General features: G+C 44.3%; 1 protein-coding gene across 3 annotated transcripts in view; it reads left to right on the forward strand.

Moving 5' to 3' along the window:
* Positions 1-400: 400 nt before the first annotated feature.
* Positions 401-18,710, forward strand: part of nhsa (Nance-Horan syndrome a (congenital cataracts and dental anomalies)) — a 57,852-nt gene continuing 39,542 nt past the window's right edge. For 2 of the 3 annotated variants that reach the window (XM_020702668.3, XM_078946677.1), the window contains exon 1: positions 402-876. In XM_020702668.3, the coding sequence (XP_020558327.1) occupies positions 597-876 (280 nt within the window). In that variant the 5' untranslated portion in view covers positions 402-596. Of the gene's footprint in view, positions 877-18,710 lie in introns of all 3 variants that reach the window. The other variant, XM_004068399.5, reaches the window with a different exon arrangement.

Genomic DNA, 18,710 nt, shown 5'->3' on the forward strand with positions numbered 1-18,710 from the left:
GATGAACAATGCCTCGTCTGCAGTTTGGAAAGTTAGTCAAATATTAACAGCAGTATTTTTGGTTATTTGACCTGTTTAAGTGCATTTCTGTGTTTATAGTGTTTCAACTTAAAGAAGTTCTCTTCTTTTTTACATTGATGTTTTTCTATTTTGAATGTTTGACTTTGGATTTAATCTTTACATTTTCACGTGCAGTTCCAATATTTTTATTTTCATTTTTTTCCTGTAAATATGTTTTTATATAAGAAATTAAAATTGTGTTTGTGGTTGGCCCCCCAACCCTTGGGGCCCTTCAGTCGTTGCTGGTGACCGGGAAGAGTCCAGATCCATGGAGTTCCTAGAAATCCACTCCGGGTCTTGCAGGAGTCGGATTTTTTAAAAACCACCTCTCCTTTGGAGCAGAGAAAAGCAGATCAGCAGCGGGGCGGCAGATGACCCGGCGCAGCAGCGAGGCGCACCACAGCCCTCTAACAAATGAAAGGATGGGGGGCTTCAGCAGCAGCTGAGCGCACGGAGCCACACGCTGGGGCCTGAGGGGACACTTTCTGCTCACTCCGGCGGACTTTCACTGGATTTATTCCTCACTTCACAACAACATGCCATTTGCCAAACGAGTGGTGGAGCCGCAGTTTCTGTGCCGGTATCAAGTCCCAAATGAAGAGGGTCTGGTTTTCGAGGATCTGGTCTCCATCAGTAACGTGGCTCTGTCTCGGACCCTGCGGCAGCTGTCTGACTTGGCCAAACATGCCTGCTCCATTTTCCAGGAGCTGGAGGTCGAGCTCACCTCCACCAGGCAGCGGCTGGGCGGGCTGCACGGCAGGCTCAGCCTGCTCCAGCAAACCTGCTCCGGGCTGGACCCCAAAGAGGAGGCAGTGCGTAAGTACCGGGACCTCACTTCCTCACAGACACGAGCCGCTGCGCGCGCGCAACTTTCTTCAAAAAGTGTATGAGAAGGTTTGGTATAATGGAAACTTTCTGTTGATGAGGGGTGGGACAGACTGTGTGTGCGCATCCAGCAGCTCAGCTGTTATAACACAACAACAAACTGCAGTTCAGGCTGTTTGTTTGGAGTAACGTTGCTATGACGCACTTTTAGGCGCACGAGGAGCGCGTTATCCAAGACTCATGAGGTCAAGCGTCCCCGCGTGAGCGCAGCTTTCCCAATTTACGAGTATGAGTAAGCTGCCCCCCTTCCCCAGTCCCAATTCACCCTGATTCACCTGGGTCTGCACGGACCAGGCTCCCTCTGGTCAGGTCCATGGGGAGGGTGGTGTCATCAGATGGGTGGAGCCTTTTTCCCCCATTGATGCAGCTGTCTTTATTCATCAAGCCGCTGTGCTTGATAATGCTGTGCTGAATTATGAATGAAGAAGCCTCTGATGCATGCAGAAATATGGTCGCACGAGGCAGCCCAGGACGTCCTGCATGCAGGGTCACCAGTTCAAACCCTTTTGTCTGAAAACCTTAATTGTTTTAAATTATGCTTTTGAAATGAATGGTGTCTCTCTCATCTGAATGACAATCTGTGTAAATGGAGCTGCCTGAGGCGTGGGGATCTGTGTGTGTGTCTGTGGGGGGGGGGGGGGGGGGCAGGACCACTGCAACTTTTTTTTTGTCATCTTAAAAAAATGCAGATGCAGATGCTGACCTTTGCTGAGGTATTACTAGGTCTGTCCCCTGTGTGCACCCTTCTGGTTCCAGTTTGAGTGCATCAGAGTTGGGATGTGAAATCTGCATGTAAGCAAGTTTTGAAAACCTGGGAGAATTGTGAATCAGTTTTATAGCAGCGCCTTTTTTTTTACAGCACGTTGGTGCGTTATAGTTGACACTCACACGTGTTCCTACCCTGAAGAGAACTAGATTTTGAGCGATCCAAAGACAAATGTAGTATCCTGAACTTCTGTGTTTCTCACACACTGCAGCTCAGAAGCAGGCAGGCGCCTGGCATATGTTCCTGGGCTCTGTGTTTGGACAGCTCTCTCCTGACACCCCATCAGTGCCGGCTCTGGCTGACCATCAGTGCCTTCCAGGCCGTGTGCTGCAGAGCCGTGCTCCAGCACTGGGTTTAGAATTACACAGGCCCAGTGTGGAAGGAGCGCTGCAATACTTGTGGCGGCAAGTGGCTCTCTGGCTTTTCTGGTCCAAGAGCACATGGCTGGCAGTTTGAGCGCATTCCTTAAAGCAGCAGACGGAGGGAAAACGGTGGTCTCGCAGCGCTGGGCGAGTCCATACCAGCAGCTACTGGGGTGGACAAATTTACTCACCTCTCCATGAAGGACAGCACAGCTTTTTACACCAGTTTAAATCCATAATTCAGTCTCTGTCGCTCTATAAACATTTAATAAAACAAGAAAACCAAAAATCACACTTTAATAATTGTCATACTTTTATTAAACGGTTAGTCAGCCTGATGTTAAAGACGCACTCCAATCATCTTTTGATCTATTTTCTGCTTAACAAATAGGATCTTTTTCAGGCTGCATTATTTTGTCTGCTTCTGCAAATTGAACAAAGAAATACTCAGAAATGCTATTTTAATTTTCTTAACATGTCCTTCGTCAGGAGAAAAAATGCCACAAGAACATGTTAAAAACACCATTTTCATTGGAGTGGATCTTTGCAGACAAGTCTGCATCAAAGTCTTATCTTTCAGATAATCCACTTCACAGATATTGCTGCTGGAGTAGACAAGTGATTCTATTTTATTCTGAAAGGTTAACAATAAACCACAAAGTTGCGCAACAATTCTCCAGGACAGAGAGGAGGTCGTCTCGTGCAGCGCTGTGACACGGTGGTTTGATCGGCGTGCATTCGGCCTCCCCGTTCTCCGGTCCAAACTGTCAGGAGTTACAGCAACAAATCCGGTTCAGCTGAAAAGCACATTAGCTTTTTCCCCGTCTGCATTTCATTGACCCACTCCGTCCATTACTGTGACTTTGATCTACTAAGTGAGACCCGCATTGACGAGCCAATGTGCACTCCATCGCAGGTCAATATATGTGTCAGCGTTGGGAGCTTCCAGTTGAATGTCTGCTGTCGTGCTTCTGTTTTGAAATGAGGAAAGATGGAGTGATTTTCACAGAAACTCTGGGCCAAGAGCCTCTGCCTCTCTTCTCTTTCATTAGCAGAACTATAGGCATGCTTCTGCAGGTCCAGACATCCTGCTGTGATATAGTGCCTCTGCTAATTATAGTGCAGATTTCAAAGATTCCTGCACCCACCCACCCACCCACCCACCCACCCCCTCTCCTCCCCATCCCCTCTCCAGACAACCTTGAAGCTGCACTGCTTTTCACACAGCTGAATCTTTCTGGTTCCAGTTTTTTTTCTGAGTCGGAGGCTGAAAGAACCGGCTCTCTCATTACCTGTTTTCATCTCGACACTTCACCCCCCGACCTGCATGTGAAGTGGTTTCCGCTCAAACTTTGTGTCAAGCCGAGCATTCCAGAGCGCCAGGAAACCACAGCGCTGGCTTGTTTCTGAGACCTTGCACCCCACACATGCTCCCTAACACAGGAGCACAGTGCTGATGTCATTAGACGGGATGGGGGAAGGAACCAGAGGCTTGCATTTTTTTATGAAAGGAAAAGTTTTTTTGCTCAAATGAAGGACACTTGTGAGTTAGTTTTGTGGAGGAACCCCAGCCCTGAATCTCTGCCTTCTCCAGCTTAGTCTTCTGTGAGGACTCACGAGTAAACGATCTGGAACTGACGGCGTTTTTCTCACATGTTGGGTATGAGCGCTCCACACAGACACACCCCCTTATTAAATACATTTCCACAGCAGTCATTACTCTTTATGGAGTCCTGGTTGCCAAACGGGAGGACAATTAAAACCTCTTCTGAAGGAGAGCTGGTGGGGGGGTGGGCAAAGTCATCCACCCGTGACCTGAAAAGCCTGCTGACCTCCCTGCACGCACCCACCCCTACACGGACCATCAACACGCACAAGAGCAAACACATCCGCCCACATTGTGTCTTGTTTTTGTTCAGAGTGTCCAGTTAGAGCTGATTTAACAGTTTTCATAAATTCCTTTATTCCTAACGGTTCTTAGATTCTGTTGACTCACTATGCTGCGCGAAAAAGAACCTGCAGACCGGTTAGTCAGCCTGATGTTAAAGACGCACTCCAAACAAAGCTGCATTTTCACACCAGAGTTCAGCATGAAGTCCCACGCCGATCATCCTTTTCATTTGTTTTCAAATCGTTCCCAGTGGTCGTTTAATTCTAATTATGCCGTTATTGGCAAATAAAGAAAAACTGTTGTTTTTTAGGACATAGTTCTGCAGAGCGGCAGTAGTTCATCAAAAAATTACCTCTGAACTGTGGGCGAGATGGTTGGGGTGGAGTAAACCCGCCAACCTAACATTATGGACCTAGTCGTCTGCAAGTGGATGTCTTAGAATGGAGCGGAGCAGCGTACTTTCAGCGCCACAAAAACGATCATTTTTCAAGCTGCATTCTTTTGTCTGCTCCTGATTCACAACAATTTCATCATCATCATCATCATCATCATTTATTTATTTATAAAGCACCTTCCACCACCAGCCAAGGAGGCCCAAAGTACTGGACACATGGAGAACGAAACATACAAGAATTAAAAGAAAAAACCCAAATTAAGCATCGTAGAGACATAAATAGAATAAAATAAAAAGCATAAAAGCATATTAAAACTTTGTAAAGAGAAAAAAAAGAAAAGAATAAAAAGCATTAAGCACATTTCTTTGATTAAAGAAATACTCAGAAATTCAATTTTAAGTTTAATTTACTTTATATAGTACAAACCAAAAGTTTGGACACACCTTCTCATTCAAATGAATGAGGTGAGTCCAAACTTTTGGTCTGTACTGCATGTGTCCCTCTATCATGAGAAAAATGCCACAAGAACATGTTAAAAAACCCATTTGCATCGGGGTCATTCTTTAATTTATTGCAACACACATTTTACAACTCTTTATTGCATTCTTTTCCATGGCGACCTGGAGAAATATTGACAACCCGGAGGCTGTAAAACCTTTGTCGGCTGCTTTCTGTGTCACAGCCAGAAGCTTTTCCGGCCCTCCACACATTCAGACCATCGTTCCGAAATAAGAGATTCCACTCTGCTTCCGCTGCCACCACAAACACTGAGATCTAAGTGTTACGCAACAGCGTCAAGCCTGAGGCAAATATCTGGATCTTTAGAGAAGAAGAGAACGTCAGAGTTCTGCTGAACTCTGCTGATTTTGGAGCGTGTGAAAGTCGGATCACTTTAAGATGACAGAGGAGGAAAAGGTTCTGCAGATTTAGATTTGGCAGATCTGCCTTTACATTAAAAAATACATAGAGAGTGATGGTCTTTCTGCAGCTTTGCCTGATAATAACAATAAGAAAAAATCATCCTTCTTAGAGTGGGTTAGTTAGACAGAGTTTAGCACAGCCTCTGCCATGCAGGTGTTTAGACTGGGATCTGACAGGAATGTGAACTCCTCTCACCTTACCCCCATATGTTCACGCAGACCAGCCAGGTCGAGCCTTTAAAGTTAGAGAAGCTGTTTCCATCAATCATTTTGCCAGCACCCAAGCGATGCCAAAATAGGAAGCACCTGTTGGACAAAAGGCTCCATGGAAATTGTTATTATTATTTTTTAAGAAAATGAGACTACAACAAAATTTCTAACAGACAGGAAATATTTCCAAGAGACAATTTTGATTTCAGACTATGTTTATTTAAAGTTAAAAAATTTGCATCTGCTGGCCTCCAGTCTCTCCTGCACTAACAAGTTCAATCCAAATTTACTTTCAGTTCAGCTCGTCTCCACTGAGCTCTTTCTCTTTAAAAGGTTTTCCAAGGATTTTTTTTTCAGAAAAAAACCAAATGCGTTCTCCTAAAATGAAAAAGAATTAAAGACCAGGAAAATATCCAATAAAATTTCTTAGATTAATCCAATAAAAAAAAATCCATTTCACAGTTTTTTTTGTTATTTTCCAGTGCCAAACAAAGCCTTGCTAGGAAGCCTGGGTGTTTCCAAACAGTCTCACCATGAGTGAGTCTTAAAGCTTTATATTTTACTTACATTTTTAGATTTAGAACTTTTCTAAATGGATGACAACTTTCTGAAGTTAAGTCAAGCAAAAATCTCCAATTGATATCTGAAGATCAAACTTGCACTGAGGATAAAAAAGAACCAAAGATTACATAATTTCAGATTTTTTTAAATAACTAATCTACCTTAGATAGTTCTTTCTTTGCTTCATAAAACGGGTTTCTATGTGTTCTCAAAGACCTGCATGTTGCTGCATATTTAACTCCTGATGGATCAGGCATGTTCTGCCGGATAAGCCGTCCTCTGCTCTCCTCTCAGAGCTTCTGTCATTTCGGGGTCAACTCCCTTTCATGCTCTTATCTGCTTCCTGTACCATCTTCTTTGGCTCCTCGTGTCTCCGTGATTTGTGCCTCCAGTTCAAGTGGAAGACAGCAGACCATAAACGCCTGCTGGAGACCTGTTGAACCAGCACCAGTGACCTGGATACAGAGGTCCACGAGTTAGACTTGCTTTGCTTTGTCCTGTGACGCCCAGACCTCTGAGTGAAGCGTTGCTTCCAGACATTCCTCAGAGTTAAATTATTGCGCTGGACTTGTTTCTTGTACACCAGCAGTCCTGCTGCACGCTGTAAATAAAACATTTAACAAACACCTTATAGATGAAAATCAATTAGATCCACTGACATTTAAACTTTAATATGTTTTTTAGGTAAACAAGTCTGCAATTAAGGAACTTACTTAGACAAACTGTAATAAAGCCACCCTAGGACAGACTGGCGACCTGTCCAGGATGTCCCCTGCCTTCGCCGACAAGTGGCCGGGATAGGCTCCAGCAGCCCCGTGACCCCGAAAGGGACAAAACGGGTTTAGAAGATGAATGAATGAATGTACGGTAATAAAGCCTAAAAAAAGTAAGTGAAAAAAACAAGTGAGAAAGTCACTAAATGTCATGTTTTTGTTACGAGGCTCTGCTTTAATCTGCCTCTGAGCTTCACTTGTTTACCTGAGCTAATGTCCCTGTGAGATCCACAAACAGTGGAGGTAAAACCCTGAGAACCCCCAAAAACCCTTTTTCAGAGGAGTGTCACTGAGGTCCACACTTTCCTCCATCTTCTAATGCTCTTGAAGGGGATTTCCGTTAGCAATCCGACATTTTAAATGAGTTTGTTTTAGTTGTTAACTTGTGAAAAAGTATCAAAACCAACACTGATGACACCCCCCACCCCCCACCCCCAAAAAAGGAGTGGAATTCCAGCGGACGCACCATTTTTCGTCGTCAGCAGTATAGTTTCAGAGATCCCAATGCATTATGGTACATAGATACCAATGATAAATTAAAGTCTTAAGGTATCACCGTAAATGGTTGTATTGATGGATTTAGTCGACATGTAATGTTGATGGAAGCTCACGCCAGCAACAAAAACATGGCTTTTATTTATAAATATATGTATGTATATATATATATATCTCAGATGATCTGTGATCAATTTAGATCCTGCTTTTGTTCAGGTGACATTCTGCTTCAGGAAAACCTGACTTCGGACTTTCCTGGAGGGGGTGTTCTGCCACTTTCCTACACTGAGATACAGCCAGTCCCAGCTCCCAGTAGCCCCTCAGGGAGAAGCTTTTCACTTCTCAGCTGTCTGAATTAAACATTTACCGACCATCAATCAACCCGGAAATCAATTCTTTGTACTCTGAGTAAATCTCTTTGCTTTAATAATTTATGTCATTTGTTCGCACAGACTGTGGATTCAGTATTTGTTCATGAGGGAGCAGCTCTTTTCTTTCCAGCACCTCCCTGCCGTCACATGAGTCACCAGATGTGCCTTCGGCTCAGTTTATATTATTCATCTGATTTTCTGTAAACTCCTTTTCTTTCGTTTTTACCAAGAGCTGCCAATCCCAGGAGGTGTTAGTGTCTGGTTTGCACAGCTTTTATACTATACATTGGAGGAAGCAGGAAATTCCAGTTGATCATTAATCCATTTACGGCTTTCCTAAGAAAAAAGAAAATCTGATTACTGATGCAAAGGTTTCCCGCTCTCCTGGGACTGGAAGGGGAACTTCCACTGAAATCTGAGTGCAGGCTGCATGGGCTGAACATATTGTTGTGATGTAGAAGGTTTGGAAACGGTTAAACCTCTAGACTGCTCAGATTTTTACCATGGCAGTGGATTCAGGCTCTCCAGAGCAGAGTAACTCTGCCATAACCAGCTCCAGTCAGTTTACCAAACACTGCACGAGCCAAGAAACAGTACAGTCCATCGGTTGCGCAGCATCCGGTGGGGATGTGCTCTGCAACCTTTGATGGTGGTAGATGACAGAGTTATACCCTCCATAAAGCTGCGGACGGGCCTCTGGTTCTTTGTCATGGCCGTCAACAGGAGACCCTGTCAGTTGCAGAGATGCTAACAATTATGCTCAGCAATATCTTTTGTCATTTCTTATTTTTGTTCAAGAAAATAAAAGGCGGGAAAAAAATCGATCGTAACCTGAAACTGAATGTGGTGTGAAAGGCATTTTATTTTTAAGCCATATCGTTCAGTTCTATCTTAGGTCAAATGGTGACTTTAAATTGTCCGTTGGTGTTTTTGGATTGGTGACCCGTGCAGGGTGTACCCCACCTTCACCCAACAGTGACAACAACCCTGTGACTCCAAAATCTGACTGTTTTACTTTACTGCTTCGATGGAATTTACCTGGTTGAATGAGAATCTACACAGACGCATATTTCCAAGAACATTTCTGGGTCTGTAGGATGAACTGGTTCCAAAGAAACATAACGTGCAAACCTTTTTTCAAAAAGATGAATACCAATGAGTAAGGTGTATAAAGCCTTAGGTGATTAGCGAGGGATTTTCTAAATGTCTAAAAACTGCACAGTCGAGTATTTCCCTGGTTGAAACAGGATTTGCTGTCTGGGGCTTCAGAGTTTGGCTTTGACATGTCTGTGCTGTCGGACCCAGAAGGAACAGATCTAGAAATAGCTTTTATGGCCAGTCGTTCATGGGAAAATGAGGCCTGTTGGGCGTTGCTCCATCGTAGGCTTTGTGGAGCCGATCGATCGTTCACGTTATTACTCGCTCCCTCGGGCTGAGCCTTCAAACTACAATGGGAAGAAAGAAACAAGGAAGTACCCCGAAGGTGTGTTGTTTCCACCTGAAAGCCCGATCTGTTGGTCGGACTGATAGAAAATGTCCTTTATTGGAGGCATGGAGTTTAGCATTCCTGCAGGAATACTTCTGAACTCGGTCCAAACTGCAGTGTTTGCTTGTGTTTTTCAGTGTCTGCATAACATTTTTCTATTCCTGCATGGGAAACTAAGATACGCCCATGTTCCCCAACATTAGTTCTTGGTTGAATATTTACTAAAGCCTCCTACAGAGTTCCAGGCAATTTATTCTCATGCGTTCTGAGAGCCATGTCCTGCTATGTTGGCATTGCAGATTCAACTACAGCCTTTCTAAAAGTTCCCCGGTTTGCATTTGCATTCAAACTATTCCACATGTGTGGTGACATGGGCCTCTGCTCAAATGCTCACACCACTAAGTCCTCCATGTATTTTGCATGCAGTCACGCCTGTTTTTAGAGCTGCCATCCCATGTGAGAGCACGACCGAACTTCAGAGTTCCCACCGGCCAACAGATGGGAGTGAAGGGGAGGCCTTCCCAGTAAAGAACATAAACACAAGCACAGAAAGATGTCAGGCTTGGATGAAGACATTGAAGTCCTCGTGTGAATGAAGCAAGCATCCGGTCATCAGTGGCTGTCGTTCCTGCACAAAGCCCCATTTGGGGAAAGACCCAGGCAGGTCTCTTTGTGCAGGCTGACTGCACGCCAGCTGGTACGCTGCTAGGTTACCTCATTGATGGGCATAACGTTGGGGCACACTTTTGAGTCTGGCAGACTCCCTTTTCACCCCAACGCAAGGCCGGCATCCCGGCTCTTCTGCAAGGAGTTTTGCTCAGCAGCCAATCAGCAGCAGACACCCGGTCACGAGGTCGGTTTAAACGAGCCTGTCAGGACAAAGTCTCCTCATTCTGTTGATGTCTGTTGCCTTGGCAACACTTTGTGTAAGGGGAGTAATGTCAGTGGGACCCCGAGGCACATTAGTGACTTTTGATTGAAATACTTGCACTACATGTGTCCCTAAAGTGTTCTACTTTGCCGCTCTGTTTCTTCTCTATCAGGTTACAGGCCCCTGCAGCACCGGCCTGTCACACAACCGCTGATTCTGCCGTTCCCATCGGAAAGACATTATTTTTTTTGGGTCGATGAAGAAGTCTTGTTAGTTTGAACAGGTTGGACTTTCAGGTGGGAGAGTTTTTCAGAAAGGTGGATCAAAGTCAACTTCATTTTGATAGAAAAACACGTTGTAATGAAGAGCATATGTTGCCTGTGTCCGCACAGATCCAGGTTGCAGACTTGGAGCTGGGATGAAGGAGGACATACACTGTGAAAAATAGCTGCTTTGTTATTCTGGGCTTTAAAACATAATAAATACCCAACTGCATACTCAAGCAGATTATGAAGACTTAGCAAAAGCAACAGCAATTTCTCTGGGGGTTTTTTTTCTGGACCTGCATGTGTTTTTTTTTTGTTTTTTTTCAGTGGACTAGCCTATATCAGGTTAACTCTTCATATGAATGTGGGAACCTGGAAAACATGGCCTGGGCCATCTGTGACTCTGCAGATGGCCCTGCTTGTTAAAGTGGGCCACGTTGGGTTCCTGTTGTCTACCCGGGACGGGACAATGGAGATTACGGGTGTCTGATCTGTTGCTTGGAACACAGCTCCGGGTCTGCAGGACACAGGGAGGGGCCCTGATCTTTGAATGCCTCTGTTTTTGGTGTCAACATCAAGGGATTATAAGATGCAAAGTCACACAGAGAGATGGTGATCTCCAGGGAGCTGGGTTTTAGTCTCAACCAGGCTTTCTGTGATCTTAGGACAGTTTTTCTCAACTTTAAAATGCTGTTCTCCATTTGGTTTTGTTAGCTTTTCAAATTAGAAGCATTGAATCAGTAGTGGTTCTTGGTTTTTATAGATGTCCTCAGCGTGTCACACCAGCGTTTTGTGCTTAAAGGCCCACTCCGATGAAAATTGCGTTTTTTGTGTATGGAACGTATTCTTGGGACATTTTCTGATGATCGAGGACGAAGATGGAGTAAATTAAATTCTGAGTATTTCTTTATTCAGCTCATTATGAATCAGAATCAACAGCAGATGAAAAGCTTGTACACAAGCTTCCTGCACTGCTCCGTTCTGATGCATCCACCTTCAGACAAATAGATCCATGAACGTCTTTGTTTTCCTCGTCTGAACTGGAATCTGGATCAGAACTAAGAGTGTAAACAAGGATGATGGAAAGTGGGGGCAGGCTTACTCCACACCAACAGTCATGTCCACAACTCAAGACAGAATTTTTTGTTAATGAACTGCTTTGCAGAAACTACTGTATATCCTAGCAAACAACACAGACTTTTTGATTTTGGCTAAAAAACTGTATAATTAAAAGACCACTAGAAACACTTAAAATAGATCAAAAGATGATCAGAGTGAGACTTTAACCGGATGCAGGTCTGTTCTGGCAGGTAAAGAAAGGATTTAACGTTAGCTTTTTGTGTTCCTCAGAGAATTCGAATTCACAGATTTACAATGCTGGAGTTTAGTTTTAAGTTTGTCATCTTTTGGTTTATTTTTTTCCTAATTAATAGATTTTCTTGCCGATGCAGGCAGGCTTAAGGGTGATCCTCTATCTGATCTTTTTTTTTCTTCTTCAGTTTCTGTTGTTGCATGATCGGGCAGCACAGGTTCAACAGATTGTGTGGTATTGCACAACGCTCCTCTGCACACAGCTTTTGTTTTTATGGCCTTTGCCGCAGAAACATTCTGGCAATATGAGAGGCTGGGAAGCATCCAGGGCTAAGGTGTCACAGAACGATTTATGCCTTTGTTACGACGTCCTTATCCGTGAAGCAGCCCGGGACTTATGACTTCACCCGAGAGAGTCAAGCAGCCCGGGAGGTTCTGTTCTTTTACCTGCACTTTTGTGTTCAAACAATGGGGTTCATGTTGTGGGTCCCTTGAGGCGGATCCTCAGGGTATGAATCACAGATTCACTAGATAATCATTCCTGATGGTTATATCTGTCCATGTCATGGTAACAACCTGTAATGTCTTAACTGTAAAATATGAGCAGCCATAATTTTCTCAAGATGTGGGGGAATAGCTAACATATTTGACCCTGGCCTTTTCTTTTTCCTTTTTGTTTAGATTATGTTACACTAAAGGCCAGGTCGACTCAGATTCCAGGCCGTATGTTAGGAAGCTTGACTATAATTCCTACTCAGAGTCATTAATATTCCAGAGATATCCAAGGGTCCAGACTTCCAGTCATCCTCTTTGCTTTCTTTATGTTTCATGCTCAAGGGCGTCGCCCTCTTCCCTGCATGCAACAGTGCATTTCTGCTGCAATAATTGCAGGAATGCATGCCTTCCTAGTGATGTCACACACAGCCGGTCATGCCAATAAGGACGAACCACGCCGAGCCTCTGCCCTGGAAGGCGACGGGCAGCTGCGTCCTTCGTCCTCCATCTGTGAAATCTATATGTTCAGCGCGGGGCCTTTGTTGCTCCGCGCTGATGGACTTGACCTCGGGTCAGGTCCATGATTTACCACTGTGGCTACCCATTGTGAAAATATACACATATGCAGGTTCTAAATGCAATCTAATTAGAAGCAGGCTCCATTGTCTTTCAGCAGCTTGTTGAAAGAGTCAATAGTTATCCAAGGAGAGAATGGAATGTAGGTGCAAAATGTAGACGTGAAGGAAGTAGCATCCACACAGCCATCTGTCTATGTGACAGGGTGGAGACAGGCGTGTTGGGCACACAATCCCTGTTTTCACACTGTCTGCCGTGCTCTTTCACAAAAGCGTGTTGGTCCTTTTTCACCCCTGAAGCAGTTTGTATCCAGGCAGGACTTTTGCACATCAGTCTTGATTGATGATTACGTTTATTTCAGAAAATGATATCGGACTTCCACCAAACCTCTTCGTCTAAGCAAACCTAAAAAAAAAAACATCGTTTGACTCAGCTACCACGGAAATACATGAAATGATAAATAATGTCAGAAGAAAATAAGAAGAAAATTTACTTGTAATTTGCTGCTTGTACCATTGACTGTAAATGAGAACTGGATTGAGTGAGTGTGGTGTCACCCATAGATAATCGTTGACTTCCAGCTCCAACCAAATAAAGTTGATTCAGTCTCCATTTTTTCCCGGTACGGACGTCGTCAAGTTTGAACCAGACGACGTCAGTGATAAGCAGTGATTGGTCGGAGTCGGTCTGAATCAACGTTTCTATGGAAACCAGTCTCATCGATCAGGAGTGAGCTTGTTGGAAGCCCACGCCTTAACCACTGAAAGCCGGCTCAAGAAAACCAAACGCTTTTGCTGAAACATCCTATTGCTCAGTTTATAACTTGAATAACTTGCACTACAGAGAAAAATATCATGAATTATTAAGAACATTAAAAAAGGATATCAAAGCAAGAAAGATTATTCTGACAAATAAAATGACTGAGTAACAGCTGTCTATTTCTCCATAGAAGTCTATGGGATGAAACCAGTAGGTACTTCCTGTTTGGAACGTCAGTCCAGTTCTCTTATATAGTCAATGTTTTGTACCTACGTTTAAAAGCTGGGAGGGGCTAGATTTGACCGTCACCATGGTAGCAGCAAACTCTTGCAGTGAGACTTGGATGTCCAGCCGCTCACAGATGGATCTTCATATCTTTTAATCTTCTGTCTTTTGGCGGCCTTTATTGTTGTATTTTTGTTTGTCGCTCCTCTTCTTGTTTCCTCGCGTTTGTGTAACGTATAACGACGGCTGTAAAAGTGCAGCAAATTGATTAACATGTGTTTTGTAGTTGCTGTGGATTTAACTGGGAAGAGGCGGCGGGAAGCAGGTCTGCGGCGTCGCTCAGAGAAAAACTCCTTTCAGCAGCTTTTCACGCTGCGCTGAAAGATTTATGGCGAGACGTTAAAACGACGTTTGATCTTCAGGCAGAAAAAATTCACATACTCGTTTTTAGAACTAGAAGGATGAGAGTTATTGGAACAACATTTTTTTAGGCTCATGTGGGGAATTTTTACATAATCCACTGAATTATAATTTCTCTATTCTAAACAAAAAACCTGTTTGCTATTTCTATCTTTTGATCATCTTAAATCAATCAGATAGCAATATCCCTTTAATCTTGACATTCCTGAACCTCTCAGGGTTTTAGGGCTTTAAGGGGGGGGGGGGGGGGGGGGGGGCAGACGATGCATTCCTCTGAGGACATGTGCGATCTCCCCATCTGGACTTTTACTTTCTTCAGAGCCACAGTGACACAGAGGAGGAAACTGGAAGTGCGATTCTGGGATTTCCCTCATGCTCCTTGTCAGAAACGGCACCCCAGATATGCACTTTTCACACCAAAGAAAGTGACAAGCCTAAAACCACAATCCACTGAGACCTCATTTCCTTCCACAAACAAACCGAGGAGGGCCTTTACACAAACACGGAGAGGCGACGGTGCCTGTGTGCTCTTCAGCGCTGGAGGCTCGCCGTACAAAAACGCACACATGTAGATCCGATCTGGCCTTGTGTCAGGGGTTAGGCTGCGTAAACGTCACCGTGACCTACACGCTGTTTTGTCATCTGAGGGCCGTCCCTCCAGGCTGCACACAGTCAGGAAGAAAAAAGAAGCCTGAACGTGTCTCGCTGCAGCAGCTCCAGTTTATGGTGCTGAGTTATAAAGAGGGGGAAAAAAAACGTGAATAACTGATCTATCACAGACAGATCTATTAATCTGGGACAACGCTCGCCCCTAATCTTGTGCTGAAAGGTGTTGGCACACTTTTGTCCCTGTGAAGTTTGCTGTTGACCCGCTCAAAGATAAATCATCTGTTTCTTCTCATTAGTATTCAGTCCTAATCTGGAGCTCCGCCCCCGCTGGTGCCGGTGACATCTGCTGCGTCTCTGTTGGGGGGGGGGGGGGGGGGGCAGCATTTGAAATGTATTTTTTCAAAAATCTGCAGACTCAGAGGAAGGCCTGTTCCGCTTCAGATACCAGGTTATCTGACCTTTTTGTTGGCAGTGAAAGCGAGGCGGCACGAAACTGCTTGACTTTGACAGAACTTTGACGATTGTTTGCTTTTTACATTTAATACGTTTTTGGATTCCATTTGTATGTTTACAACTGTCTCCAAATCTGCTCGGTCCTGGTGGGCTGCTTGCACACTGGAACGTTCCCACGCTCCGGGTTCAAATGGGCAGTAAATGCTGATGAATTTCACACCATGGTTTGGTTGGCTTTCACTCTCAGGAGAGAACCAAACGCCGAGATGGAACAGATTTCCCGGAGATCTGCCATTTCAAAAGCTGCTTTTTAGAGGGTGTCATTGCCTGAAATTGGCTTTAACCACGACAAGAAAAAGTTGACCATTTCTCGCCAGTCTGCTGCTTACAATGAATTAATGTCCTTCTCACAACCTCTCACATTAGCTGCGTTTACATGGACAAAAGGAATCAGCAAGAACGCCTGATCGGAAGAAAAATGCGTCATGTAAACACGCCGTTCGGAATACTCTGCCCCGATCAGACTCGTTCGGATCAAAATTTCTTTCCGATCGGGAGAGGTGGGTAATGCCGATTGTTGATCTGATCGTTGTTCATGTAAACGGTTCATTCCGATCGTGTGTCACTACTGCTCTGGTTTAACCTCATGCATAGACGGTGTTTCGCTCCAGAGACGGCTTTGGAGCTCAAACAGGGCCGACCGGCTGCTCTGCGGACGCCCGGTGCAAAGCGTCGCCTCGCCCCGCTGGCTCTTCGCCTCTCCCCTCTCTTACACCCCTCTCAAGGGGGGTGCCGGGGAGGAGCGCATCGTGCCCCGTGACGTCTGGACCCTGCGCGGTCCGGCCTCGGATGCCGGTGAACCGAGCGAACTGTGTCTCTGAAGAGAGCAGTCGGATTTATAACTTTGTGTTTGAGGGGAGGGGAGGATGCTTTGTTACGTGTGCGTTTTGTTGTTTTGTTATGTGTGGGAAACTTCGGATTGCAATCCGTCCCGCCGCTCTGGGTTAGCGGCTGCCGGACGCAGGAGAACCGTGTCTCCGAGCAGAGCTTGGGCCACCTGCTCACACAGCGGCTTTGGGGCGGTGTGTGAGCTTCTTAAAGCAGAAATGCTGCTCAGTCCTTAGAAACTATTCAATCACGTGGATTTGTTCGTTATTCCGACATATTTACGTGCAGCAAAGATACAGATTATGACATTTCCCGCATGGATTTTGTGTTCATCAAACAAGGCTAATGTTGTTAGCACGTGTTAGCCTTCACAATATTCATAACATTAATAAAAGCACGTTTAGAAGATCGTCTCGCATATTACCGAGCTGCTGCATGAATGTATGTGGCAACTCTGTTTACTGTGGGACGCATTTCCTCTTCCGGTATTTTCAACACTACTGCGCATGCCCAAATGATTTATTCCAACCGAAAGTGTGACCATGTGAACGTTCGTTCTAATCGCAAAAACGTTTTCTGATCCCATGTACACGGTTTGATTTTTAATCCGACCATTGATCCGATCAAGATATTCTGCGCATGTAACCACGGCTATTGTCTCACTCCGGAAAAAGGCTCAGCAGAGGTTGTACTTCCTGCGACAACTCAAGAAGTTCAACCTGCCTCAGGAGCTGCTGACCATCTTCTATACTGCAATAATCCAATCTGTCCTGACCACATCCACCACGGTCTGGTTTGGATCAGCAACCAGACACGACAGGAACAGACGACGGAGAATCATCAGATCTGCTGAGAGGGTTCCAGCCTTCCCTCCCTCCAGGACCTGTGCCGATCCAGGGTCAGGAAGGCCTAAAAAAAACCCACTCATCCCCGACACTGCCTTTTCAGCCTCCTCCCGTCAGGGCGGCGCTTTAGGACAATGCGCATCAAAACCACTCGCCACAAAGACAGCTTCTTCCCCTGAGCTGTCAGTCTAATGAACTCCTGACTCCTGACCACTCAAGAACACGGAACAAAACCACAGAAACTGTCACACCGGAACTACTGCTGCATTTTGACTTAGTCATTGTTCTTATTGAGTTATGTTTATTTATTGCTATATCTACCTTATATTACTTTATTTTTTGTTATTTGTCCTTGTTTTTGTCTTACCCCCTCACACTTTTTTATACCTTGCTAGTTTGCGCGAGAGCACAAGACGCCAAAGACAAATTCCTTGGACATGTGAAGCTGATTCTGATTCTGATTCTTCTGCATCACTAATGAGAATTTTTAACTTCCATAAATTAGAATCATCAGTTATACAGTCATACAATGACGTATCAAACTTAAGATAATTTGACATAAAATGAAATATTGCTTGAAAGGGAGTGGAAGGAAGCGAAGTTAAACAATCCCACCCCTGTTCTACTGTAACCATTTTATAACATTATTTTTCATTATCCGGTTCATAACTTTTATTAGACTGAATTTAGAATACTTAGGTATCAATAAAGCACATGACAAAGATGAATCGCTTAATCATTATGTAAAAATAGACATAACTATTTTAGAAATCAACATGTCAAATACAGATCAGTTACCTGAAATATATGCAGATTATGTTCATTATAAAAAATCATGTATATGATTCATAATAATACTATATCAGTAAAACAGACATAACACTTTCAAAAATCTTCACAGCATTATCACATTATGGGCTTGGCTGGTAAATGCAAAGGTCGTTGTAACGACCTTTAACTCAAGGGCTGACCTACGGGGTGGCAAGTGGTGCAAGGGAAAAAGTTGCCCCCCCCCAGCAAAAAGCTTTGCCCCACACTTGCCCCCCCCCCCATTTTTGAGTCAATATTAGGATCATTATTGACAAAGGTTAATAAATAGTAGATTCAAGCTTCATTTTCCGCATTGCAAAATTAACCTCTGGTGTGTTGGCACTCACCCAAAGTCCCCCCCCCTACAAAATGTTCTGGCTCCGCCCTCTGCTTTGCCTCATAGGGTTGTACATGCAGAAACACCTTCCATACCTCTGCCTCTTTTACTGTCTTTAAGGTCCCACTTCAGTGGAAATGGTGTTCTTGTGGTTTTTCTCTGATGAAAGAGGACATATATAAAGAAAATCAAGCTTAAAATTGCATTTTATTCATTAAAAAAGCTTGTGACTTTCATGTAGGGCTTACAATCAGTGATCCACAATCTCCCTGCTCCCCTCCATTCTGATGCATCCACTTGCAGACAAACAGATCCATGTACATCTTTGATAGCTCCAATATTGCTCACCAGTTTTGTTTCACTGGTAATGTTAGGTTGGGAGGATGACGGGCTGTAAGCAAGCAGGAGAGCGTGTAAACACAGAGCTTTCAGTTATGGATGGCGGGAAGTGGCGTTACTCTGTGCCCACAACTCAGAGAAGACTGTGTCCTAGAAAAATTACACAAGTTTTTCTATGTTGGCTAAAACAAAAACAAAGATCTGGATGGAGTTTCTGAGTGACAAATTTGAAAGTATTTTTCTTACGTTGGTTTTAGCTCTGGAAAAGTTCTCTGCATTCACATTGAAGTGAACCGCACCAGAGTTTACTTGGTTGGTTCTCAGCAAAGCT

This window comes from Oryzias latipes, chromosome 4, assembly GCF_053564925.1.
Source record: "Oryzias latipes strain Hd-rR chromosome 4, Olatipes_Hd-rR_3.1".
NCBI lineage: Eukaryota > Metazoa > Chordata > Actinopteri > Beloniformes > Adrianichthyidae > Oryzias > Oryzias latipes.